The 27,906-nt window shown below is 38.9% G+C and overlaps 1 protein-coding gene across 8 annotated transcripts in view; it reads left to right on the forward strand.

The window, feature by feature from the left end:
• LOC121857319 (zinc finger and BTB domain-containing protein 41-like) overlaps window positions 1-22,471 on the forward strand; it is a 34,928-nt gene extending 12,457 nt beyond the window's left edge. For 5 of the 8 annotated variants that reach the window (XM_042353331.1, XM_042353334.1, XM_042353335.1 and 2 more), the window contains exons 5-6: window positions 140-226; window positions 18,998-22,471. In XM_042353331.1, coding sequence (XP_042209265.1) covers window positions 140-226; window positions 18,998-20,506 — 1,596 coding nt within the window. In that variant the 3' untranslated portion in view covers window positions 20,507-22,471. Of the gene's footprint in view, window positions 1-139; window positions 227-1,476; window positions 2,772-4,058; window positions 4,202-10,812; window positions 12,671-18,997 lie in introns of those variants that run through there. The other 3 variants (XM_042353337.1, XM_042353338.1, XM_042353336.1) reach the window with 3 other exon arrangements.
• Window positions 22,472-27,906: the final 5,435 nt, after the last annotated feature.

A 27,906-nucleotide genomic window follows, 5' to 3' on the forward strand; every position in this document is an offset into this window, starting at 1 on the left:
GTTTCACATAGGCAGAAAAAGTCTCCTCCATTTAGGACGTGTAACTGAGTTTTTATAATACAGTAATATAATGTTGTTTCATTTCTTAATTACAGGATGGTGCATTACATTATCAGTCATGTGTTTGTCTCTTGTACAGGTTGTTCACGCCAAGAAGTACCTAATTCATCTGTCAACTCATCGCCTCTTCCCGTGCCCGTTTTGTGAATCAGTTTTCAAGAGAAAGGTAAATAGCTTCTTGAGTTGTTCCATAGTACAGTATACTCTATGGGTGAGTTTGGTGCATCAGATCAGTACAGATATAAATTACAGTTTTTTTTAAGGTATATTTGGAGTGTCACTGAGAAAATGGACCTTATTTAATATAAGATTCAGTAGCGATCATCATTTTACTGGTATCTAAAACTCAACAGAGTCATACAGTTCTCTATTTTGATTGTTTGATTTGACAGTGTACTAAGGATTAAATTACTGGTTCATGCTTAGAGCCCCTTTCCCCTAGCTGTGAAAGGTTACCAAATTTTACAGTTGGGAGAAGTGAAAATGGTTAAGTGCAGTGCTGCCTCCTTTTGTACTGAAGGTTTAATGTACAGTACAGTGTGTTGTGTCCACACTGTTGGGCTTTTTTTTCCTCTTCATTTCTGTTGATTGTAGAAAATTATGAAAGAATTTATCTGTTTATATTGTATACTTTATTTGAGAATTTTATTACCCATTTTTGGGGTCTATTTGACACTCCAAGAAACCTTAAGAAAACTTAAATTAGTACAGTTGTTCAAGTTCAAGGATTATTACACCTACTGGATGTGATACAACTCGCTGTAGTGTTTGTCCTACAGTGTTGACTACAGTGTAAAATTGATGTGTTGGAAGGAGTTTTCAGTAAATTCAGTTTATAAATTTTTGTGAAAGTGTTTAGTGTTGATGTGTTGCTGATACTGTACTGTATTAGCAGAAATATGAGGTAAGTTTGGCTGACATACTTTATAAAGGAATCACTTGGAGAAAACATCAACAGAGACAGCCACTGACAAAAATTTGGACACCTTGCTTCAGGCTGTCCCAGGAAGCTATTTCTCCAGTTTGTTTCTTCTGTGCAGGCAGTCATGAGTCTAGAACTTGCTCAAATAAGACCCTGCTCTGTAAATTGTTGCACTCTTGCAGTACCACCTAAGTCAATTAGTAATTTTGCATCAAATCAAGTAAAGATTGCCATATGATTTCACATTGCAGAAAAGTAATTAAAAACACTGACTTCACTTGCTCAAAAAATTTGTAGTGCCCCCGAACCTCTTAAAAGTACATACGGTCTGCTTAATATCCGGGCAATCAGAAACAAAATGTGTCATGTTAATGAGTTTCTGAGGGAGTTCAGCTTGAACATCCTCTGTGTACCTGAAACATGGTTGTATGAATCAGACATCAACAGTATTTGTAGTGCTCTTCCGAGACATAATTTCTTGTTCATGTTCCCAGGCCTGCTGCAGGAGCTCTGGGTGGTGGAGTGGTGCTCATCTTTTCTGTGGCCTGGCTCAACATTAGACTGATTAGTAGTGACTGCTTTTTCCTCCTTTTAGTTTATGGAGGCATTAATAAATCATCATCGCCATGTTATTAGAATTGGTGTTGTGTATCATCCTGGTCACCAAGGTACAGATAGGGAACTCATGGATCAATATGGCTTATATCTTGAGATTTTCTCAGGAAAGAATGGGTGACGGTTGATCGGATGATCTGTGGCGACTTTAATTATTGAGTTGACAACCCATCTCTGAAACCTTTTTCCTCTGAGTTCTTGGAAATTCTCAATCTAAACATATTTGTCAAACGCGTTGTACGATGTCCAACACATCCTTCTGGACACACTAGACCTAGTTTAGTCTCCTGCTGACTGTGATCGTGTATTAGATGTTACAGTTGACCTGATCGATCCAGCAGTCTCTGACCATGCTTTGACTACTTTTGGGCATGCAAAGTTGAATACTACAGAAGTCAAGTAGCCTCTTGTGACAGTGATAAAAAAATTTTATGCAATGGTGAATGGGCTAGATGTCTGGAACACTGCCTTCTTACACTTCAGATGCTCAGCTTGCCTCAGATTTTTCTTGTTTTTATGACAAAGGTATCACATATGAGAAATGTCCTTGATAGTGTTTATTTATTTGAGGCATTTTCAGTTGAATTTCAACCGAGTTAGGCCATAAACCTCACTCTTTCATCGTTTTGCTCTTTAGGGATGAACAAAATTCTTTGCTATATCAAGGATTTGAAGGAGAGTTTTTGTCATCTTAATACTCTAAATGTATCTTTGATACCACTCACTTATAAAAATGCTGCAGACTTTATTTGTAGAATCACAAATAAATGTTTTACATTGGGCAATTTTGTGCAATCTGAGAAACAGTCTTCATTGCATCTGCATTTTAAGAAATCTGGTCTTGATACTAAAAATACCGTTATGTCAAATTATCATCTGGTGTCCAATCTTTCAGTTACTTCCTCTGTTAGAGAGAAATGGAGTGATTCCTCAAGTCCAGTCAGCCTGTAGCAAGCATCATTCGACTGAAACTGCCTTATGTAAAATTCATAGCGATTTGGTAGCAAACACTAGGCACAAGAAACTACTCCCTTCTGGTCTTACTGGATATCTATGCAGCTTTTGCGGTGGATCATCATCTGTTGCTTCAGGATCTTTGGTTGTTTCTTGTCCATGAGAATCACTCTCACTGCTTGTGTTTTATTTGTCAGAGCAATCTTACTGTGTGATGGCTGATGGAACCATTTCAGATCCGGTCCCTTTGCAGTTTGGAGTCCCACAGGGATCAGTTTTGGGACCACTTCTGTTTAGTCTGTACCAGTAGTTTTACATCTCTGCTGGATGCTCATGGTGTTGTCTACCATTTCTATGCTGATGATGCACAGCTTTATGTAAAAATAATAAATGTTGAGAATATTGAGGAGATAATGAAATCCTTGATGTCTTCTTATATTAAGATTTGAATGGCTAAAAGAAAACTTAAGCTGAATGACAGCAAGACCATGATTATTATCATTCAAGGAAATGGGAGGGGAAGTGCAACTCAGTCTAGTCGATTCTGTTCATAATTTTGGAGTATACTGACTTAAAACTGAATTTTAATGAGTACACTATATATAAATTCAGTACAGTAGTTAAGACTTTCACCTTTCATATTCGAAATCTCTATGTTATTAAACAGTTTTTGGATGGACAGTGTCTTGTGACACTATTACATTCTCTTGTTTTGTCTCAGCTTGACTTTGTAACTTTTTATTTGTCTGCCTACCTAATTATTTACTGAAGAAAGTTCAAACAGTATTGAACAGGGTTGACAGGCTTATTTTTCCTCTCCCACCGAGGACTCTCGCTACCATATTCCTGATCGAATTGCACTGGCTTCCAATGAAAGCCAAATTTTGTCTAATGACTTTAAAGACACTAATGTTTGTTGAGCCTACGTATTTGGCCAACCTACTAATTCCACTGACTACCTGTATACTGTACATTCTGAAATCATTTTGCGTAGTAGTGATGATCCTTCACGCCTTGAGGAGCCTAGAACAGTATGGGAATGTTCTTTTGTTGCTCGATCCTTTTTCTATACAGCACCCAGATTGCACAATCAGGTGCCTGCATCCGTGAAGCAGCTGACTTCTGTGGAGGCCTTTAAGAAGCAACTTAAGACCTTTGTTGTTTTGAAAGTTTATGATTCTGAACAGATTACATTGATGGAGAATTGCAGGGTTCAGAAAGTATTACAACTTAAAGATATATGAATGGTAGAAGTTAGACTGTCACTTTTTGTGATCTTTTATTGTTTTACAGTACAGTAGGTTCACTACCTTCGCACCTATCTCATATCAGGAAAACTACTACAAAAGTGAAAATCTCGTTAAAGAGTCGATTGGTACGACCAAAACTACTTCCATCCCCGCCTTTCCACAATAAAGCACTTAAACCCTGCTTGAAACTCTGGATCTATTTTTTAATTTATTATTAAGTTGACTTACACAACAGTGACAACAACGGTGCTTGACAGATAGTGAGTGCTGGCAACATCGTTAAGGAGAGCAGGAACGATCAGCTGTGTACCACTTTAAACAAGAAACCTGAAATATACTGCAGTGCAATAACCCATCTGGGATTGATTTTGTGATTTTGGGGTAAAATTAATTACTTTTTGATAATGTTTTATTAACCTGACACTGAATGAACCTAAATAATATGAGAATTATGGTGAAATTGCATACGGTACTTTCGTTATGAAACGGATCACAGGATGGTGAGCATGGGAGGTGAGTTTCCCACTCCTCCCTCCTCCTCCGCCTCTATCCTACTCTACCGCCTGCCGCCTCCACTCCCTGGCTACGCAGTACACACTCAAACGTAGTTTTATATGGTACAGTACAGTAGAACGTCGAATTAAAGCGATTAATTTAAAATTATTGATTTAAAGCGACACCCACAATTAAGGACAATGTATTAATTTAAAGCAAATCTTTCCTATTTTATGCGAGTCAATCTGGCACATCATATGGAAATTCATGCTATTTTAAATTTCACGCCTAATGTTTCCCGCCAGACGCGTCTCTGGACACGCTACACAGCTGCCCGCCAGACGCGTCTCTGGGCATGCTACACGGCTACCCGCTACCCTCCCACACCTTCACGCATCCTCAGTTCTCGTGCTGACACTCTAATAAATGGACATATTGTGTGACTATTGCCTTCTACCACGTGCATCAACCATTACCACTATGTTCAAGAGGCCAGCCAATACATCATTAAATACTCCAAAGACCATGACATCAAGGCAAGCAATTACACTGGAGCCGAAAATCAAGGTGCTGGAAGCACTGCAGCGAGGAAATGGTGCTTCAAGTGTGGGGCGCCAATTTGGACAGTGAAGTGGATAATGAGCTGGTCGAGTTGAGCTCTGCATCTGCAGAGGATGAATTGCCTAGGTAAAGTTGAGTGAAAATCTATTTTTGACAGCATAAAGTAATTAAAAAATAAGTTGAGAGGAAAGTGAAAGTGCTTGGTGAGTCACATGAGAGGCGGGCAGTGCGCGGCACCAGCGCGACTACCCTCTCACAACTGATCGCTAGTAAACAGATCATTTTGCTTGCCTTAATTTTAGCTGTGTTGATTTATGAGTGTTTGTTTTAGCATAATACTACAAAAAACAATGTTTTGTCTATTCTGGATGTGCTATGTGTCTGGGTAGACTCTCAGTCTTTTTAGTATTTTGTGTTTTTCTCAAGTACCAAACTAAATTATTCCATTGAAACAACACTTTGATTTAGTGCGAATTTGGTTTAAAGCGACCTCTCTTGGAATGTATCTCGTGTTATACCGACGTTCTACTGTATCTTAATATAATTCATTCATCTTAATCTATTTCATAATATATTCCTATAATACTGTAATTGACTTTTTGGAACCAGAAAACCTGTGATGTTTAGTAAGATCATACTGGATAACAACCTTCTCACGTGTGTCCGGGCTGAGGCTTGAACTATTAATATATTGTTGATAATTACCTGTGTTACCGTTGTACCACTAACACCCCTAAACAAATCATGTTGAACCTAGTGAAAAACGTCTGATAATTTAACTTAATAAATCTATCTATTGAAACTCAAAATGTCTACACTTTTAGAATTAGAAGAACTATACTATATGTACAGTACAATAATTCCCGGATTCGACCTTGAGTTTATGAGTTTCACCACCTTACATTCCTGCTTCACTAATCGGAGCTGTCACCCATTCTGCACCGTAAGAGCGATACACAGTTCGTTAACTAAGAGTTGTCAGTATCTAAATTCCTCCACTGATGTAAACAAGGGCTGCTGCCGACACTCTGATGCTGTGATGTCAGACCTACAGTGCCCCATGGCAATGCATTATACTCGCTAAAAGTAGTGAGGAAGTGAGCAACTTTGAATGATGGGCTCATTTGGAACCTACTGCGTAAGTGGTGAATCTCAAATCTACTGTAGATTTCACGAAAGTGGTGAGCCTACTGTATTTCTTTTTATTCTAAAATCTTTGACTTTGTAGTATTTTCAGCACTAGTGAGCTCTTAAGAACTAGCGCTTTTGAGAAACAAAAAACCAGCTATTATTATTATTATTGTACAGGGTGAAATGAGAGAGAAAGTACATAGGGAATTAGAGAGAAAGTACATAGGGAATTAGAGAGAAAGTACACAAGGAAAGAGAGAAAGTACACAGGAATGAGGGAGAAGATATTGCAAGGAGTGAGAGACAATGTTGCCTAACGAACCTAAAGAATGACGAGAAGAATATATGGAAAAGGAAGTTGGATTCTGCAGCGAACAGTAAGGGATGAAAATAATGAATGTAAATTAAAGGGCTGTGAATATAAGACTTGAAATCACTGATGCTTATGAGGTGAATAATGATTGAAATTTCACACACATTCAGGGTAATCCACATGTTTATGTTAAGGATGATGTACGATCTTGTTTTCAATGCTGATCTGACTAGAAAAGAATACAGTATATAGGGTAGAGGGAGGGAGTGATTGTACTGCCTTGATGCTATTCTTATACTGCAGTTGTGTTTATTCAGTATTTTTATTATACAGGAATGCTTCAATTTATGAAAGGAATACGTTCCTGGAAAATCTTTCATAATTGAAATCATTTCTCCTATTGACCACCATTATGTAAAGGGATATAGTTTCTATGAAATAAAGAAATTACCCCAAACATAAAAAAAAAAATCAAATTTTTTGTGGGAAACAATACTTGTAAGTAAATGTATTAATCATAATAACCTTAGTGAAGCAGAAAGTATAGTATCAAGTTGTTAATCCATATTAGAATATATTCTACTTACGGGCTATTATCATGTTTATCAGGTGTGATATCACTATCGAATTCCTCCTCCTGTTGTGTACGGCGTGAGTCATTGCCCTGTTCTTGTTAGTATGTGTGTGTGAGAGGCATACATTGATCAATATCTTCCTCCGTATCAAAGTAATTGAAGTAATCGATTATAAATTTCTGCTTCGTTGGTGGTTGGTTAGCTGTACTTTTAGAGCAATACTAAATATAGTAGCACCTTCATATTACATATTATCTGTATAGTACAGTATATGTATACAGGGTGTCCCTGAAAAATTTCCTAAAATAATTTTGCTTGGAAAAGTACACTGTTTGCTATATTTTAATGCCAAACCCTGTAAGTTTATTTTCACACCATATGTTCAGTGTAAGGCATAAATGAAGCTGTGTGTCAAAGGCAAGACAGTGTAATTTTCCACCCTACACTGGGAAAGTTTTCACCAAGTCTAAACTATGCATTTCGCATGGATCCATTTCTTCGTCCTGGAATTAAGATAATTTTTCTGGCTATATGAGAGTTCCGGGGACCAGGGATTTCGGCTAACAGGAAGGTTACATGTGATTCTACAACAGGTAGAGGTTTGGATAATATCGGTTTGTGTTACTGTTCAGTATACAGTACAGTGGTGCAGCATCCAAATGGACACAGGCTCACCTCCTGTCTTAAGGATCACCCAAGCCACATCTCAGTCTATCCAGCTGGGAATTGTCCTTGTGTACCATAAACAAGGCTTAATGGACAGTGTGTTGTATCTTTACTGCCCCTTATGAGTCATTGGGTAATGGGACCCCATTTTCACTCTACGGTACGTAGTCAAGGACCGGCATTGTCAATTGTTGCTCCCTGTCCTTAACCAACACTCTACTGCCAACCTATATCGTATTACCAAAGAATCAGATAAACCTTCACCCAGTGTTCATCATGTCCCTAAAAAATAAAGAAGGTACAGGAAATTTGTTCTCCACTCAACATTGTCTTCTCTTAATGAGATGTGTCAAGTGTACCAGCTTGACACAGTGAAACAAATCAGCACCTTAATAAGGTTGTTAGATGGAACTGGTGTACCAACTTAACAGGTTAGAAACTGGAATACAAATTTAACAGGATATAACAAGTGTAACTGCATCAACCTACAGGGTGGAAAATTTGAACTAAGCTAGGAAGATGGGTGCATGTATGTGGCAGAGCTTCAAAGGTTTAGTGAAGTCATTTTGACAAGAAAACATCACTCGTGATCTGGATGCCTCTGGGTCTTAGATTTTGTGAGGACAGTAAATTGTAGATGTACTACCAGGAGGATAAGTGTTGTTCTTAGACTTATGGATGTTAGTCAGTTAATATTATAGTTCTGGCTTTCTCCATACAGTTTGATGCTTTAATACAGTACAGTACTGTATTTGATGTACACTGAACTAACACTATTTAAATATTTCGAGGTAATTCAATAATTTTTATTTGGCCCATACAATTGACTCGAACAATATTGTTATTCTCACAGCCATGCTTCAATAAGAAATTTTTGCAAAGAAATTCTTACAAATTGGTAAGAATAGCACAAAATACATACCAGTATTAATGAAATCAGGACAAGTGTGCCAAAATATGTTCTGAGAAAAGTGTGATTTAATGTTGTAAAAATGTAAAAGGCATCCATTATGATACACAAAACAGTACAGGGTACAGTCACAATCCAAAGTTTCGACACCCCCATGGCTGGGTGTTCGCCGAGGCCTGGGTTGAGGTAAGGCTGGGTGATCTGACGCAGACTAGTTCAGCAATGTGGTAATGAGGCATTATGATGGTGAGGTTCACATTCCACCACCACAACACTCCGAGACTCATAGCACACGAGCACAGGAAGGAACTTACCGGTATTACGAACTTTGACATGGCATGAACTTGAATAACAAATGCATTCATAACATTGTTGCCACACATAACAATAACATGTTAAGATTGGAGCATGAAAAACTTTGCCCGGTCCCAAAACACTGGCTTGGCACCACTAGATGCGAGTCCTCGTATTACACATGAGTCATCAGTGCAGCATATATAAAGGGTGAGGGGTGGCCAAATTTCGTCAAGAGGGAGTGAGCAGTCAGTTGACAAGGTGAGGCCTTTACATGTACAATATAGATATTACCATAACCCTGGGAATGTTATGGTTTCACAAATACTAAGAATTCATATACTGTAGTCATGTTTACAATATTTAATGGTGTATCAGTAACTACATTGGAGTATTTTGGCTTGGAATGTTGCAATTCACATTAATCATGGTATCACCCAAACAATTTTTGTCTGGTCCGGAGCAGCACCTTTGCCGAAGACCTGGACCCTCAGCGTAGATGCCTGGCCGTGTGTCATCATTAGTGACTACTTCTTGGTCACTTGCCTTGTTTCCTGTCTACTGCTGCTTTTAGTTTTTAAATTTCACTTCATAATATCTCGTATTATTAGAGTTATGGCACAGAGGTCATCAATATTACAACTAGTTACACATATGATTATTTTTTTACTTTTCATCTGAATGATAAATATCTATGATGTCCTAATCATGGTGTTTGGTAACTTGGAGCTAATTTCCAACATGATACTTTTAGTCCATCAACACGTGATGTTTATCAATTTTCATATTTCATAACCGAGTCGAGAACAGCCCAAGTTTCTCAAGCCTCACTCCTAACTTGCTATTGTTATGTGTGCCAACAATATTATGAATTAAATTTTGTTATGCAGGTGCATGCCATGTCAAAATTCGTAAAAATTTCCTTCCATGCTCATGTGCTGTGAGTCTCGGAGTGTTGTGGTGGTGGAATGTCTGCGTCCGATCACCCAGCCTTACCTCAACCCTGGCCTTGGCGAACACCCAGCCAGGGGGGTGTCGAAACTTTGGATTGTTATTTGTACATATAATTTTCACCTTTTTCCACAGTTCCACACATTCCTGCATTTTACTAAATTAATTTGGCTCACTAGACTGTAAATAACCATCAGAAAAATTATTTATAAATAAAAAAATGCAAATTGTAACAAGAAATTGCAGCAGGGCCACAAATTTACATATGTAACACAGACTGAGCAGGTAAAGGGCTGAATGCATCCATAAACTCAATGCTCATTGGATAATAGAGCCATGAGATGCAACCACAATTCTGATTGGTTGGAAGCTGAGGCAGGTCCATCTTACTCTGACCTAAAAACTACTTGACCCAGCTCACACTGTCATAATCACCAGCAGAGGAGAACCCTCGGCACTGATTGGATGTTTAGTTATGAGCTTATGTATTTACACCTCTGATTGGCTGATTGAGTATACTATATGAACAAAGAGACCTGCTGTCAGCATGTTGCGAATGTTTGGACTCGTGACTTTAGACTTTTGGGGATTTTTATCCCCCCCCCCCTCCAGGTTGCAGGCAAGAGCGCTATAATAAAGCAGCGCTCCTAGGAGTAGTGCAAACTGGGGTACTGTATTACTGTATTGTCAATAGAAGAAGAGGAGGACACAAATGCTAACAGTAAAATAGAGAGAGAAAATAAACATTAGGGATAAAAAATAAAGAAAATTTCTGTTTTTAGAATGCAGTACAGTACTGTAGTGTGAATTTAGAGGATACAATAGACACTTCTCTGGCCTAAAAGAGATTTTTTTAGAGAAATTTAATTAGAATTAGATGTGGAATTACCTGTACTTGATATGTTTTATAAGTCTTTGCATGGGATTGGTTGTTATGTTGTACTATTGTCTTTTGAAATGATGATGATTTGGTTTTGTGTTAATGCTTGCTATGAGCGCATCAGCAAAAACTGGTGTTATATATTTCTTTGTTTTCAAATTACTGTATAATAAGATCCTGATAGTGGACATAGGTGGGAGAGCTGTGACTGCACTAATCTGAAGCCAAATTTCAGGACATCAAGACTCATCTGGCTGAAGCCCACCAGGAGGAGATCCACTACCCTTGTACTGAATGTGATGAAGTGTTTGACACATTCATGCAGCTACGACAACACTGTCTTGTGGTTCATATGGGGGTGGAAAGAGAACAGTTTATGTGTAAAATATGCAATAAAAAGTTTTCAAGTTTAACTGGCCTCAAAGTTCATGTGGAAACTATTCATGAAAAGGCACAAGTGTATGAATGCCCGGAATGCAAGGAAATCTTTAACCAGAAAGGAAATATGCAAAACCACTTCCGCAGAGTACACCAAGGAGATGAAGCTCGTAAATTGTTGTGCGATATTTGTAACAAAGGTTTTATATGCCCAAGTGACTTGAGGAAACACGTGGAACGAGTACATCTCAAGGTCAGGAAGAACGAAGTCATGTGTGAAGTGTGTGGTAAGCCTTTCTCTGACTCAAGAGCCATGAGGATCCACATTAATGCTGTCCACACAAAAGAGGTACAACACCCTTGTCCAGAGTGTAAAATGGTTTTCCACAGTCTCACAAACATGGTGACTCACAGACGACGTATGCACGGTGGACCGGAAGGGAGGAAGAATGTGTGTGATGTGTGTGGTAAAGGGTTTTGTAGTCCAAGTGACTTAAAGACCCACATTAGGGTAGTTCATGAAAACATTCGAAAATATGTGTGTGATATTTGTGGTCAGGCTTTTAAAGTGTGTTCCCACTTGAAGTATCATCGCAGAAAACACACTGGCGAGACACCATACGAGTGTCCTCATTGTGGTAAGTGTTTCCATGGTCCCAGTCACATTTCTGACCATGTTAAAAAAGTTCACAAAACAGTTTATATTGGGACCAACCAAAGACGCAAATTGAACCTTCCTGAAAGTGCCCCGCCTCCACCTCCAGGTATGTTACCTGCACGTGAAGTAAAGCCCAAGCCAAAGCCCATGACCCCACCAATGAACATGGTTCACCCAACTTACTCTCAGCCAATGGCTTGCACCATTCCTGCCTCTGGAGTGACAAGTTTTGCTCCAGCTCACCATACTACCAACATGCTGCCTCCAACTCAGACCAACCCTCCCATGATTCACCACCAGGGACTTATGGATCACCATAATCCATATGCTAATTTTCAGTTTCAGACAGTAGAACAGACTCCAACACAACAGTCTCCAGTACCCATGGTAGTTCGTCTGTTGCATGACTTACAGTATCAGTAGAGAACATGGTCTACTACAAAGTGGGTTTATGGGGAAGAATAAGATGCTGTCTATATGGTGATGCATTGGTTGTGTTTCAGGTGTTAAGGAGCAGATTTAGAGAAAAGTATCATTTTATTTTAATTTTTTTTATAATATGAACTGGAATTAATATTATAATAATAGTTTTTTATGACCATTATGTGTATTTACTGTATCACATATTGTGTAACAATTTATCTGCATAGTACAAAAATTTGTTGTACTGTACTCATTTTTTATGTCCATTTATACTTGCCAAATTAGAAAGTTATGATGAATATCTTAAGGTAAGGTTTTCAAAGAATTTTAGGACAATATATTTTTTAAATTAAGATTACCGGGGTAACTGTAAGATTATGCAAGGAGTGATCTCAAATTTAGATATTTCATATTTTCTTCAGTTGAAGTTTATTAATGTAGATAAATAAATCAGTATAAAATGCAGTACAGTATATCGTTTTATGAAAACTGTGAATGCATGGTCAGAGGCCATGTATTTATTTTATTTTTTTAATTTATTTTTTTTTTGTATGAAATACTGTATCAAAGGTACAGTACTGCACTGTACTGTAATCTAAAAATGTAAATGCATTATAAAATGTATGATATCTCATCATTGTATTAATTAACTTCTCCTTTTATGACATAATCTTAATTTTTATGCTGTACATAACTTATTTTCAAGTATATACTAAGTTTATTTTGATGGAGTTCCTCCCTTGTTGTAAACTCCCATAAACTAGGCAACAGTCATAACATTGTACAGTACTGTACAGGCTGCTTGCTGGAGGCTCCAGTGCCTCAAACACCCCCATTAAGTCTCTTATGGTGTAACCAATCTCTTTTTTCCCTCCCCAATCACAATCTCCCTCAAATGAAAGAAATTTTATGTAATTGTTGCCCCCTGGATGCAGATCTTTAAAGAGTTGTGTTGTCCAATCAGAACAGATGTGTCCAGTCACTGACCTGCAGCCTTGATTCCTGGCTACATCTCCTCCCTTTGAATTACGAGTAATTCATTGCTGATAGTCAAAGAGGTTGGATGCATCAGACTGACTCAGCCCTTTTCTGTTTCTATTGTACAAAAGCCAAGTGGTGAGCTCTTTTGTGACACTTCAGGGTCTGATGAGAAAATTTAACACAATTCCTAGAGTTATTGAAAGCAAGATGAGTACCTGGTATGTTTTATGTTGTTTCGTGAGGTTTGTTGACATATTCTACTGCCCTTTACAGTAAATTACTGAACATGTTTGCACCTGCACATGGGAACTAAACCATCACAAGCACCTATTTCAGTCCATATATCTTTGTAGTTTGTTGACTTGCTCCAGGTGTGTTACTACTAATGTGACCCAGCTATTGAATACAATGAAGCTAGATGATGGTTTTAGCAGACCTGCATGTTACATTCTTCATTTCAAATCCATGGTGGTCGTTAAGTGTGCTTATGCTTCATGAATTGTTTGTGAGTAAACATTTTAGGGAGCTCTGAGCTAGGTTAAATAGGTTGGGGACTTGGGGTCAGTTAAGGAGAGTACAGTGGTCCCTCGGTAAATGAACGGTTCGATTAACAAAATTTCGATTAATGAATTAGCTCCCATAAGGATTTTCAGTTCGATTAACGAACAAAACTTCGATTAACGAAATCCTTACGACGAACACATTTTCTTGTTCGCATCAGCTGATCAGCTATCCACCAATACAGTAATCGGTTCTATGTTTACATTCGTTTCCAGTGGAGTAAATATCAAGAAGGGTGTGTTCTTTAATATTTTTGCATTTTTTATATTAAAATTATTAGTCATTTTAAAATTTAGTTAACAAATTGATAATATATGAAGTGCAGGGAACTAGTTTTTTGTGCGCCCATCAGCCGCTTGACTCATCCGCCAAAGCGTCTCTGTTTAACTTTGTTTACAGTGGAGGAAACCTCGTGTTTGTTGGTCTCTTTGAATACAGAGTATTTTTACATTTTACGTTAAAATTATTGGTCATTCTGAAATTTAGTTAACATATTGATAATATATAGTGTGGTGCAGTGTTGATTTAAATAAAATAATCATTAATTACAGCTAGTGAACTTAAAATTTTATTGGTGAAGTTACTGCATCAAACATGGGTCCAAAAAAATCTAGAAAGGCGATTCCAATTCCAGTGAAACAGGAAATTACAGGTACCCCTTGACTTACGACCACCCGGACATATGACCCCGCAGTCGTATAAAATATTTTTCAAATTACGTATTTTCGAGTCCCGACGTTAATGATCGCGCTGTGTACTGACAAATTTTTTTTTTGTAAATCCCTCTAAAATAACTGGCAAGCGTAAAAGTGAGAGTTCTCGTGGTGCTGAGAAGAAAATGAGACACCCATTTTAGATTTTCTATGTACGTATTATTTTCGCATTTTCGACTTACGACCTGGTCGTCGGTCCCTAACCCCATTGTCAGTTGAGGACATGAAGAAAGCATTAGAACCAATGTACTGAGTCAGTCCAGAGGTTCCTGACATTATATTTGGAAGGTGACTCACCATCCAACAAGCATTAAAATGCTTCTCTTCTCCCTTCTCCTCCACCCCCCACTTCTAATTCCCATCATCATCATCAACCAGCAACATTCTACATTCACACCTCAAAGTAAGTGTACTATACATACTGCATTTTTTTTTATACTTTGTATGTACTTTTCTGTGAGTTGGAACCAATTACCCAATATTCCATTGAAATAATAGATTCGGTTAACGAACGACTCTGTGGAACGAATTGTGTTCGTTAACCAAGGGACCACTGTATATTACCCAAGGGTGAAGTAAATCTGAGGTCCCCCCTCCCATGCAGTAATATTACAGGTATCACCTACACAATAGGCACTGTTTATTGCACTCATTGAGTAAGAAGTAGAGAGTTCTTAACCTTATGATTCAGTATTGCAATGTGTGCTTACTGTTATGGTCACGAGATTTAATATAGAATGAAATATTGTATATTGAGATCTTTAACTGAGCATTTCATCAAAGACAAACTGTGGAACACTAAGTTTTGGTCAGACTTATATTATGATATTGGTGTAGAATGGCTCTTGAATCTTTGGCTTGAACTAGTGTTCTGCTCAGTAAAGGTGGATGCAAAGTTTAGGTTAATGGGTACAGTACAGTACAGTAATTCCTATGGGGATGGCACCCACCTAAGACCTTTGGATCACACTGCACTTCTGTTACTAATAAAAAAAAACTTTAGCTTTCAATTACACAACCTTGTTATTGTTGCAGTTCTTTGAGGGATTTTTATGGGGCTTAATATTACAGTATGACTTTCTTGAAAGAGAAGGACATTAACCCTCAATTAATACAGTGGATGTGTTTCTGGAGAGCAGCATGGATGTTGATGAAGTTAACATTATTCCCTACTCTGCCACTTGTCATTTTTTGTTCTGTTAGGAAACTCTTTTTTTGTGGGGGTTCTCCCTCAATGTGCAGTCTGGGAAGTAAGGAGGTGATAACAATCCCCATTCCTTCCAGTGATATGTCCTGATAGTTGTTACAGTATACTTGAAAACATTACCAGTGAATTTAAATCCTGTGGAAAAGTGGGATTGTGTTTGAAGATCACAAAATTTGGAGGGAAGTTCTTGTTACTGTCTTTGGTCGAGCCCAATTCTATCTCCTAATATATGTACCTTTGATGGCCTGTGGCACACTAAACATTATAGCCCAACATGAAATGGTAAAAGTTGTCTTCACACAGCTAAAGCCTGTGTACTGTATGTACTCATGTATAAACCAATTAAATTTTTAGTTCAACTCGTGATTTTTAGGTAAAAAAAACCCTGAGTTTTCATATACTATATATCTTGTATAATTCGACCCTACCTTTTGAGAAATACTAGGTATGATCTTAAACATAAACATAATTTTTAGCATGACATCAGATTCACACCAACACGTCCTGGCCAAGACTATCTCTTCACCTGCCATGTTTCACTGCAATATAACAGTACACTTCTTATGCTGGCTTTGTAAAAACTTTCAAGCAAAGATGAGGTCTTCTTTTATGTCAATACATGCAACAGCTCCGTAAACTTCTTTCACCCACTTCTGACTCTTGTAACTGAGTTAGCTTCAGCACCTCCTCCAGCACTAACCATGTCACCCTAGCAGAGCTCTCTAACACATTCCTAGGATATATTCTCAATATCAAATTTTCCAGCCTTGTTGGGGTCACATGATTATTCAACAGGTGAAATATTTTGTGAATTGTAGTTGGGAAATAACCTAAGCTGTGATGGTGAAAAGTAAGAGATATTAAAAGAAGAATATGTCAAGCAAAAGTTGCATTTATTATTCATGTTCCATTAACAAAATAGAATACATTTTAGTTTGAGAAAAAAAGGCACTGAAAGCAATATATTGTAAGTACGGGACTATTGTTATGTATAGTAGACCCTCGCCAACTGCTGAAGATTCTGTGCATTCACAGTTTTCACTCTGTATTCCATTTCACCAACCGTAGTATTTAGTTTTATGTAACCACAGATAAACGCAGTGTCTTTATCCCTCCGCGGTCTAATGTATTCCTCCACACAGCATCAGATCTCCCGCTACTGCTCTCTAAGTGTTGTGATCTCGTAGCATACATGCTGATGTACTGTACTGATCCGTATTCTATCACTTATTATCTACTGAAATAACTGATTTTGACCTTAACTATGGCCCCGAAGCATTCATTGGGTGTTAGTGACGAAGATGAGAAGGTAAAAAGGGGCAAGGAACATAATGATAATAGAAAAGAAAGTTGAAGTACTAGGTAGACTAGCACCTGGGGAGAGTATAGCATCAGTAAGAGGCACTATGGGCCTCTGCCCTCCTTTTCCTTGTAACAATCACATCTTCCACAACATCCACCATCATCAACAATGTCACGAAGATAAATATTTCTGTACTGTAAAATTTATTTTACTATTTAATTTTTATTAATCTGTTTTAAATATAGTTGATTCACATTTAATTAAATAGACAAAATGTGTACAGTAGAAGTCCAAAAATCCGGACTGCTTGTGGATTGGGTCGGGCCGGATTTTCGGATTTTCCGGATTCTCAGGCAGTACTTTTAAAATTCAAATTTAAGGAGGAATAAAGAAGAGATGAACAGGTACATTTTGATAGTTTATTCATTAGCAAATATAGTATGCTTTATTTATCAAAACGAGCAGTTTTAAAGAAAAAGCTGTGAATTCTAGAATTTTATTCTTTGCCTTTTTTATATCATAAATTGTAGACTTTCCAATATCATATGTTTCCATTAGAACAGTATTGCTCACACCATGTTCTTGTTTCTTAATTATTTCAAGTTTGTCACTCAATTTCAACGTGTTCTTCTTTCTCTTCACACAACGAAGTTTATGTACTTTAGGAGCCATTATTATGGGCTTGTACAGTACTCTGTAAATGGAAAGAGTAGGACTCAAAATTACATACTGTACGTTGTCACAGTTTGATTGCTCGTTTTAAAGTGGCGACCGCGTGGTCGCTTGTTGTCGCTGTGCAGCTGTGGCGCTCACACATGCGCACATACACACAAAAGCCCTCTAAATAAAAAAATAAAAAAATTATTGAAGGAATAGACAACTTAATTAGGTTTTGACGAGTGTTATCTACGGCTGTGGAACCTAACCCCCTATTTCCCATAAGCCTTTAGTCTTGCCAGCCAAGTAGTTTTTCAGGAACCTGTGGTTGGCAAGGGACTACTGTACAACTTGTACTATACACTTTTCACTTGTACAGTACAAGTGACAAGTGTGGACACTCAACATACACCAGGCCTGCACAATGTGGTACTACAGGAGATTGCTCAAGATAAGTTATTTTTAAGACAAAACAATGGAATAAATAATAAGGTTAGCTAAAACAATGAGACAAATACTGGAAACTTATAGAATAAGATTTTTTTTTTTTTTTCCACAGACAGCATCAAGTTTATTGTGCACCCCATACTCACCCTGTGGGTAGTAGAGTAAAGGGGATTACAAAGTAGAGATCACAAACCCCAGTGGTCAGGATAATGTGGCATTTAGGTTACAGACTATTTCCAGTACTGTACACTGTTTGTACAGAGGAGTTAACATCGCTAATAGGTGCAAAATGTAGTTTTAATATTGAACACAGTAGACTTCCCCCTATCCCTAAAAAAAAATATTTTTCAGTCTAAGATGTATTGTTAGTGTGTGGCCACATATCTGGCTGCACACTTTACATTTAGTTTTGTTCACGTCTGGTTGAAGGACACACTGTCAGAGGTACTTATATCCTAACTTTAGTCTAACAGTTACATCTAGTGATCAACTTGTTACTTGCTCCATATACAGGTACTGTACTGCACTGTACATGTTTTACTTGATACATCTGGCATTTACTTTTGTGAGGTAGTAAACAGCTATCAAACAGGGAAGTACTACCACTTGGGAAGATATTGGAAGCATAATGTGTTGTCTAATGGTAGACCCTGCTGCCATATGGCATCACAAAATTTGTGATCAAGTCCTGGGTTACTGATCTGACTGACTTTCTCTTACTTTGACAACACAATATATATATCGTTTTTCACTCTTGATCTGTTTTACTTTTTCCACTTGTGTGTTATATTTTTATTTTTTTGCCTCCGAGGCCCCGATGTGGGTCAGTCACCTGTGCCCAGGTTGGCTAATTTTTTATTCTAATTCAATCGACTTATTGTCCTAATACTATTGAATTAGTGAATTATCCAGGATTCAGTGTGCTCTTAGTTCTAAGTCACCTCCCTCTTCCCTAATTCACTATGTACTCCTGTTGTTGCTTCATGCAAATTTTAGATGTGAAATCATGACTAAGGTGATGTGATAAGACACGGTGTAACAAGTGAGGTAAGGATGGGGAGGCTTCAGGACTAACAATGGTACATGTTACAGGATGTCACAACTCATTTGGCTGAAGCCCACCAGGAGGAGGTCCACTACCCCTGCCCAAGCTGTGATAATGTCTTTGATACTTTCACCGAGTTACGCCAACACTGCCACGTTGTTCACATTGGCATTTTGCAAGAGGAACACCCTTGTACTGTATGTAATAAATCATTTTCAAGTCCTGCAACATTAAAAGTCCATATAAAAACTATCCATGACAAGGGACAAAACTTTAAGTGCCCCAACTGTGAAGAAATATTCAACAAGAAGACCAACATGCAGACTCACCAAAGAAGAGTTCACCAGGGGGTGGAGGTTAGACGTTTACAGTGTGACATTTGTAAAAAGAGATTCCTGTGTCCAAGTGAGTTGCGTAAACACGTAGACCGCGTTCACCTAAAGGTTAGATGTATGGAAATTCCTTGTCCTATTTGTAGAAAACCTTTTGGAGATTCGAGAGACATGAAGATTCATTTGAGTGCTGTACATAATAAAGATAGTGAACATCCATGCCCTGATTGTAATATGATGTTCTACAGGCTCAACGATATGGTGAATCACAAGCGTCGAATACATGGAGGAGAGGAGGTACGAAAGCATCTCTGTCCCGTATGTGGTAAAGGGTTCTGTAGTAAAAGTGACCTTAGAACTCATAAGAATGTTGTTCATGAGGATATTAGAAAACATGTGTGTGATATATGTAATAAAGCTTTCAAGGTTGCTTCTCATCTTACATATCACAAGAGGAAGCATACTGGAGAAACACCATTTCAGTGTGCATACTGTAGTAAAGGCTTTTCAGGACCAGGCAGCATATCTGAACATGTAAAAAAGGTCCATAAGACACTTTACATTGGTGTTGCACAGCGACGTAAACTGAACCTTCCTGACACTGCTCCTCCCCCGCCTCCTGGTATCCTAACCAATGTTTTTGCCAAAACCAAACCAAAGACCAGAACCAAGAACATGAAGCAACAGTTCCCATCTTCCCAGAAAACAAAATGTATTAATAAAGCAAACATTGTTCCTGTAGTTAATATCTTGCCAAGTGAAGCAATGGTGCAGTCACATGTTCCAACTTACCAATCATCAGTAGAACCTGTTGCTGACCCCACAGGACCTTCACTCACTTCCAATGTCCATTCTACAATTCAGTCATTTACACCAGTTGTTGCTTCTTCACTTAAAAGTAACTCATTAATACCTAATTCAGTCCTTGGGACAACCTCCTGTATGCTCTCCAGTGACTTTTCTTTGCACAATAACACTGTCATTCAAAACAATTCACTTAATCAAGCTACTGGTGCCCCTCTGAGAAATGAAGGTGTCCATAGTGATCCAGCCCTTCAAAACACCTCTACCCTCCATGATAATGACCCTGCTGTTATATGTCATCAAGGAGTGACTGACATTAATTCTTTCATGAACTTACAATTTCCTCCTACAAACCAGACTGCTCCACAAACACCAGTGCCTATGATTATTCGACTCCTGCAAGAACGACGGTATCAGTGATTTAGGAAAAGACAGTTATTTTAGTGATGAGCAATGTGTCAGTACTGAAACTGTCAAATAGTGAACCCCAAATCCGTATCAGATTTGATAGCTATTGGACTACTGTACTGGATGCACATGAATGAGAAAGTGATGAAGCTAAATGCTTAGTGTATGTCTTAAATTTTATTCTGTAAAGATTTTTAAAAAGAAACTTATCTCATTTGGACATTGCTGTTCTTTATATATACGTACAGTATATATAATATTTTTTAAGCCTTCTGTGTTAATCTAGGCGAGACCCTAAGCCAGGCAGTTCTTATAATACTGTACTGAGGGACTTCCTGGTGGCCAACAAATTCTCGGAAAGGATCTTTTGATGTCAACCTGGTTAATCTATTGATCCTTTGGATAGATCAAATGCCCTTTCCTTCACCCTCTGCTGTCAGCCTCAAATGGGGGGTACACGACACAAGGGTTGAGTCAGATGTACTGGACAGGGATGGATGAGGAGACCATCATTGTTGGCAAAAGGTGGTCTGTCATCCTTTGACTGTTATTAATGCAGGGGGTCCCCGGGTTAAGAACGGGTTCCGTTTCTGAGGATGTTCTTAAGTCGGATTTGTACATAAATTAGAAACGTACATACCGTACTTACAGAACAAAGTTTAAAATCCCACTATATCATAGCCTAAGTCCTTATATACATCTAAAATCACTTAATTTAAGACAAAAGAAGAAATTGAATGACAAAATGCAGTAAATGATATTAAAAAATAAGCCATCAGCTAAATAAAATACTACACTGTTTGACAAACAAATGTCTTGTAAACAGCACCAAGTGTGGGCTACTGCTGATGATATTGGCATTGTTTAGAGTTACCGCATCTGAAAGTGCAGTGGTACTTTCAGATGATGGAAAAATTATCACATAGCAGATGGAGGTAAGAGTACCTGACTTAGTTTGGAATTACCCGATGGCTGTTGTCTTGAGTTCGTTAAACAGGGTCGAACTGTACCAGTTTTTAAATCTCAATAATTTTGGCATGAAGGTATCTTGGAGAATCTTTACATGAAAGTCCAGTCCTGTAGTAGTTTATTTGTTAATACAATAAGGAGGACATTAAAATACCTATTTTATACAGTATAAGTGAGAGTTATGAGAAAGGGTGTTCATGTTTGGAAATCTGAAGATTGTAGACATTTCTTCCTTTTCCATGAATACAAGAAAAGAAATACTTTCCTCCTAAAGACTTTATCTAAAGCCTCTGCCATTACCTTTCACTACTCAGGAACCCCATGTCTCATAATTTCACTTGGCTGCAGAGTGAGTGGGGGACCTCATTGGCTCCCTGTTCTGTTGCTGTCTCTTCTCATCCTACACAGCACAGTATGTGTCTGGTTTAATAAGTAAGGAGAAGATTTGCCAGAAAATTGTTTCTATAGAAGAGAGGCATCTTTCAGAATAAACACTAACATAAGACCTGCTATTTAGTAATTATTGGGGCTCTGCTTTTGATGGCAACTTGTTGTACAGTGCTATAACCATTTTGATAAAAGTAAAAGTGACTCCAAGTATGGTTGAAAAATTTGTTGCTTCAAGACTATCAAATCATGACACTGGGTAGCTCTGTTTTTAGGATTACCCGGTAGCAAGTCCAGTAAATCACAAGCCATCTGCTCACCTAAATGGGACTACATCACCCAATCCTCCATTTTTCTTTCATTCTCTTTTCAAAGATTATGCATTTAATATATTGTAGTTTTCTCCTCTGAAAAATTATACATTTCCTTAACGTTTTCCTGTTGTCAAAATGATGGCGCTTACAATATTGTTCCGTTTGGTCGATTGTTTGTCATAAATCTACAGTGGCAGAAAGTTTTTTAACAGACAGTACAAATTATTACTATTAATTCCTGTACCTGTAACTCATTTTGCATGAAAAAAAAAATGAGATTGAAAATGAAAATAAAATACTTTCTTTATTATGAGTTTCTATAACATTTTATCACATTATTTTGAGTTTATTATGACAGTTTGTTGTGTTGATAAACATGCTCATGAAGATTTCACTCCTGTAGAAGAACAGAGGAGCAAAAATAAACTCTTTTTACCCTTGAGCAGAGTTGTAAAGTCGCTAAATAAATATACTTGAGTACAGTACTTTACTCGAGTAACATTTTTTTTTGTAATCACTATTTAAAAAGTACCCGGTACTCAAATTCTTAGTACTTTTACTTTTTTTCCTGTTTCTTTTATTTACAGGGAATGGCCCACCAGGGCACAGGTCATCGACCCACAACGGGGTTGAAATTAGAAATAGAAAAGAAAAAGATTGAATTAATATACACCACGAAGATGCTGGAAAACCAGCTTTTTTAAGTGAGACAGATTGTAATACTGTAGTATGGAAACACAGAAGAAGGCAGAGCATTCCACAGTTTGGCTGTGTGACGAAAGGGGGGTGTATTACAACGGGTTATTCTAGTGTGACCGACATCTTCACAGAAACGGTGGGTACCGCATACAAGACGAGTGTTTCGTGCCCATGGCCTTGCCAGTGGTACACAGGATGGCAAATCCACTGAACATTTTCCGTTAAAGTACCAGTAAAAGAGAGAGAGTGGAGCAACATTGCAGTGAAGAGAAAGGGAAGAAGAAGAGCCACTCCAAATATGAGAGCAGTACAGGTACTCCAAGTTAGGATGGATGAATCCCTTATATAGCAACTGCTCAGGAGTGAAGTAGCTACGGCATCTGTACAGCATTCCCAGCTTTAGGGAGGCAGCTTTAGCAATGTTGAGGATGTGTGGCTTCCATGGTATATTATATTAGAGGAAATGGTGAGGCCTAGCCTATCTATTTTAGAATTTGCCAGAATGATTGCGTCCTGAAATGTGATTGGCGAGAGATCATCTAATTTGGAAAGTGTAATTGGTAAATACCGAGTTTTCTTACTATTGAATTTAACCAAGTTTCTATCTCCCCATTCGGAGATGCTGCACAGATCCGCATTGATAGATGAAATGATATCAGCTCTAGAAACAGATCTAGGTTGAGAATTAGGGGGAAGGGAAAATGTGAAGAAGAGTTAAGAATAGAATCATCAGCGTTAGAATGGACAGAATTTATAGTAGTGTGGAGTAAATTATTGATAAAAAGAAGGAAGAGATTAGGTGAAAGAACAGAACCCTGTGGAGCACCATTATTGTTCAAGAAAGGCAAGAGATTGATCCTTCGACAACACCTGCCATGGTTCGGCTCTCAAGGAAGCTAGAAATTAGAGAACAAAGTGGGGGAGATAAACCATAAGAGGGAAGTTTAGAAAGACAAGACTTGTGCCATACCCTGTCAAATGCTTTGGGCCACGACAAAAGTTTCCCCCATAATTCCTAAATGTGGTTTTCCAATGCTTTTACTCCAATACAGTAATATCTTTGTTAGCCAGAATGCCTCAAACCTGGAACTCTCCAATAGCCAGGCCAAGGTGCAAATATTACAGGGGAAATTACAATGTGATGAGGGAAGAGATGAGGGGTATCCACTGGCCTGATTCATTAAGGCACAAGAACGCAGACACTACGCTGAATATCATAACTAGTAAAGTGACCCATTTGATCGATAAATACATACACAAGAACAAACCCAGTGCCTCTAGGAATACGAGGGGATCCCTACGTGGGTTGAGTCAAATGATGAGCAGGACAGGAGGATGTATGCAAGAGCCAGAAACCAACAAAAGATAGAATGTAGAAGGGCTGAAAAGGAGTTCCAGAGGCTGGTTGCAAGCGAAGTCAAGTCAAACCCAAAGGCGTTTTACTGATATGCAAAGTTGAAATTAAAAATGCGAGTAGAAGTATCAGACCTGAGGCTTGAAGATGGTAGTTACGCAGATTCTGACCAGGATAAAGCTGAGGCATTGAACAGCTTCTTTTTCTCAGTGTTCACAAGAGAGGATGCGATTAACCTGCCTGCGTTTGAGGACAGATGGTTCGACACAGCACTGACCCACATTGTGTTCACAAAAGAGGGTATTAGAAATAATCTGTCAAAGCTAAAGGTCCATAAGAGTCCCGGCCCTGACATGGTGCATCCTAGAGTGCTAAGAGAGTTGAGCAACGAGCTTGCCGAGCCCCTGAAGATCCTGTTTTGTAAATACCTGGATGAACGAAAGGTCCCCAGTGAATGGAAAGTGGCTTATGTGAGTCCTATCTTCAAGAAGGGCGATCGTCACTCCATGAACAACTATAGACCGGTGAGCCTGACCAGCATAATATGTAAAGTACTTGAGAGTATTATCAGAGATGCCGCGATGGAACATCTACTACGAAACAACCTTGTAAAGGATTGCCAACACGGTTTATGCCGGGGCGCTCCTGCTTAACACAATTGCTCAAGGTATAGGATATTTGGACCCAAATTCTGGAACGGGGTGGTAATATCGACAATATTTACCTAGATTTTGCCAAGGCTTTCGACAGTGTACCCAACAAAAGGCTGAAAATCAAGCTGGAAGGGTACGGAATTCGGGGAAATGTCCTAGCGTGGATAGAGGACTTTCTACATGACCGCAAGCAGTGTGTGGTGATTAATGGCACGAAATCATCATCCGTACCTGTCACAAGTGGGGTACCACAGTGTGAGTATTGGGCCCGCTGTTGTTTGGTTGTTTCACAAATGACATGCCTGACGTTGTACAATCCTCCATACAAATGTTTGCCGATGACGCCAAGTAATTTCGGGAAATCAAGAGCCAAGCGGACTGTGAAGAGCTGCAGAAGGACCTCTGTGGGCTCCAAGAATAGTTGAAGAAATGGCTGCTGAGATTCAATGTCACGAAGTGTAGGATGCACCTGGGGTGTACTAACAGTAAGGAGGCGTATCATATGTCCCAACGGGATGAAGAAACTTCACTATTTGAGACTGAATGTGAGAAGGACCTAGGTGTGTATGTTGACAATGAGCTGAAGTTCTCGGGCCATAGCGAGAAGAAGGTAAATCAGGCAAATATATTATTGGGTCTCGTAATGATCTTTAAGAGTGAAGTGCTTCCCCCATCTGGAGTACTGTCACCCCGTCTGGTCCCCGAGATATGCTAGGGACTGTCAGTTGGTTGAAAATGTTCAAAGGAGGGCCACCAGACTGTTGCCTACACTTCGGCACCTCAGCTACCCTGAGAGATTGGAGCACCTGAACTTGCCTAGCTTATACTACAGACAGACAAGGGGTGACCTAATTGAGGTGTATAAGCATCTGAAGGGGCACTACTCAGTCGAGTGTCCTTACTTGGAGCTGGCAGACGCTCGCCCCACAAGGGGTCACAGCTCAAGATTGAAGAAGCCACAAGTTCAGAAAACTGTGAGGGCAACTTTTTCGGAGTGAGAGTTGTGAACTCTTGGAATAATCTGTCAGAAAGTGTTGTGATGGCACCAAGTGTGAGCTCTTTCAAGACAAGATTTGACCAACATTGGAGCGGGTTCAGGTACATTCAGGAGCCAGTGCATGCCCAGTACTTGCCAACAGTGCGTAACAGAGACCTGACCGATCGCCCAAGCAGCTAACAGGCCGATCAGTGGTGAAGAGGATAAAAGTAAGTAAAAAGTAACTATGAAACCCAATGCCATGGGTCAGGTGAATTTCTTATGCTTTTTTTTATAATCTAATCAGCGATTGAGCTTGCCAGGAAAAAGTGGAATTGACGTCAAATACACACGCTGTTAATACTAGTTTCACAAACTCAGCATGGCTGCGAACAAGGAACTATTCACAGGGAGACGTTAGATTTTGTTGATTATACAGGTTGACAGAATAGTTCAGGAGATTGATGACTTTCTTAAATAGACAACTGACACTAACTAAACTACAAATATCAGATTCTCTGATGTTTGGGCATCAAAATAATCTAACTTCAGTAGCAATTGGAATTATATATAAATAATTAACAAAAAATAAACTAAAAAAATAATAAATAAAATTAATAAATATTGAAGTGATAACCGTGGTAACATTATGAAATGTTCTTATTACCATCATGCTATTATACTATTCCAGATGATACTAAATGTTACATAATACTTCCTTGAGATAAAAGAGAGCTCAGGTTCTCAACTGGCTCCGCCATGTTAATATTGTTATTATTATCCACTCTGTATCTGTGTTTTTCTGGCTAAATAAACTGTTTAAATTCAATTCAATTCAATTCCCAGGGACAATACTGTGGGGTACGCGTGTTGTTTGGGTTCACACTCAGGATGGGATGGAGAAAGGAAACTCACAATGTGCTCTCTGTATACATGTTGTATTGGATATATAATACAGCTTGGTGCTGGGAAGTGGCAGCGTGGTTACAAGCGTGATGTAGAGAGAGCTGGTTGGTGAGGGTGCTCAGAGGAGGACCAGCCTGTGGGTCGCCATGCTCGCCGGCGGGAGCGAGGGCCGCCAGGCAGCGGCGGAGGTGGTGTAGCTTGCTGCGGCTGTAGCTAGAAGAAGAGAGAGATAGGTCACCACGAGGTCAGGTCTTAAATAGCGGAGGTAGGCGTGGCTTAATAGTTGACCTCCGTCATGTAAGGCGGCGCTGGTTGACCTAGACCACGAAGCATACACTGGGGAATTCGCGGGGTCGGCTACTCAGCGACAAACAGCGTTTGTAGGGGAGAAATCCTCTACAATACAATGGGATGCCATTCGTACTGGCAGACTCGACACTCACTTAACAAGTGTTACTAACAATAAAGACAGTTAAAGCTTTCAACATCACTCACAAATGATCTTGTACGCTTTAACTGTAATCAGACATCTTTAAGTTGACTCAAAACAATGCTGTTCTCTCTCACATTCAAATTCATTTTATTGAGAGGTTGGTTTCAGGAAGTCAGAGAAAATGGACGTCACCCAAGCTTGGGAGCGATGAGAAAACGGACGCCTTAGATGGGCAACTCAATAAAGAATGCATAGCTACATGTTTTGTGGGCTATTGGGCGTAATATGAATCCTATGATTTTAAATTTACTGACGTGCACGACCGTGGTCATTACAGCCGTAGAGCAGTCAACAGTCTGATGGCCATCCTTTGGACATTTTCAATCAATTGACAGTCTCTAGCATACCTCGCCCGACTATTGTCACCCCGACAATAGTCGGGCGAGGTTGGACTTAATTGAGGTGTACTCAGTCGAGTGTTCTTACTTGGAGCTGACGGACGCTCGCCCCACAAGGGATCACAGCTCAAGGTTGAAGAAACCAAAATTCCAGAAAACTGTGAGGGCTAACTTTTTCGGAGTGAGAGTTGTGAACTCTTGGAACAAACTGCCAGCGAGTGTTGTGAAGGCACCGAGTGTGAGCTGTTTCAAGGCCAGACTTCACCAACACTGGAAGCAGCAGGTTCAGTTACATTCAGGAGCCAGTGCATGCTCAGCACTTG

This window comes from Homarus americanus, unplaced genomic scaffold (genome assembly GCF_018991925.1).
Source record: "Homarus americanus isolate GMGI-L3 unplaced genomic scaffold, GMGI_Hamer_2.0 scaffold20465, whole genome shotgun sequence".
Taxonomy (NCBI): domain Eukaryota; kingdom Metazoa; phylum Arthropoda; class Malacostraca; order Decapoda; family Nephropidae; genus Homarus; species Homarus americanus.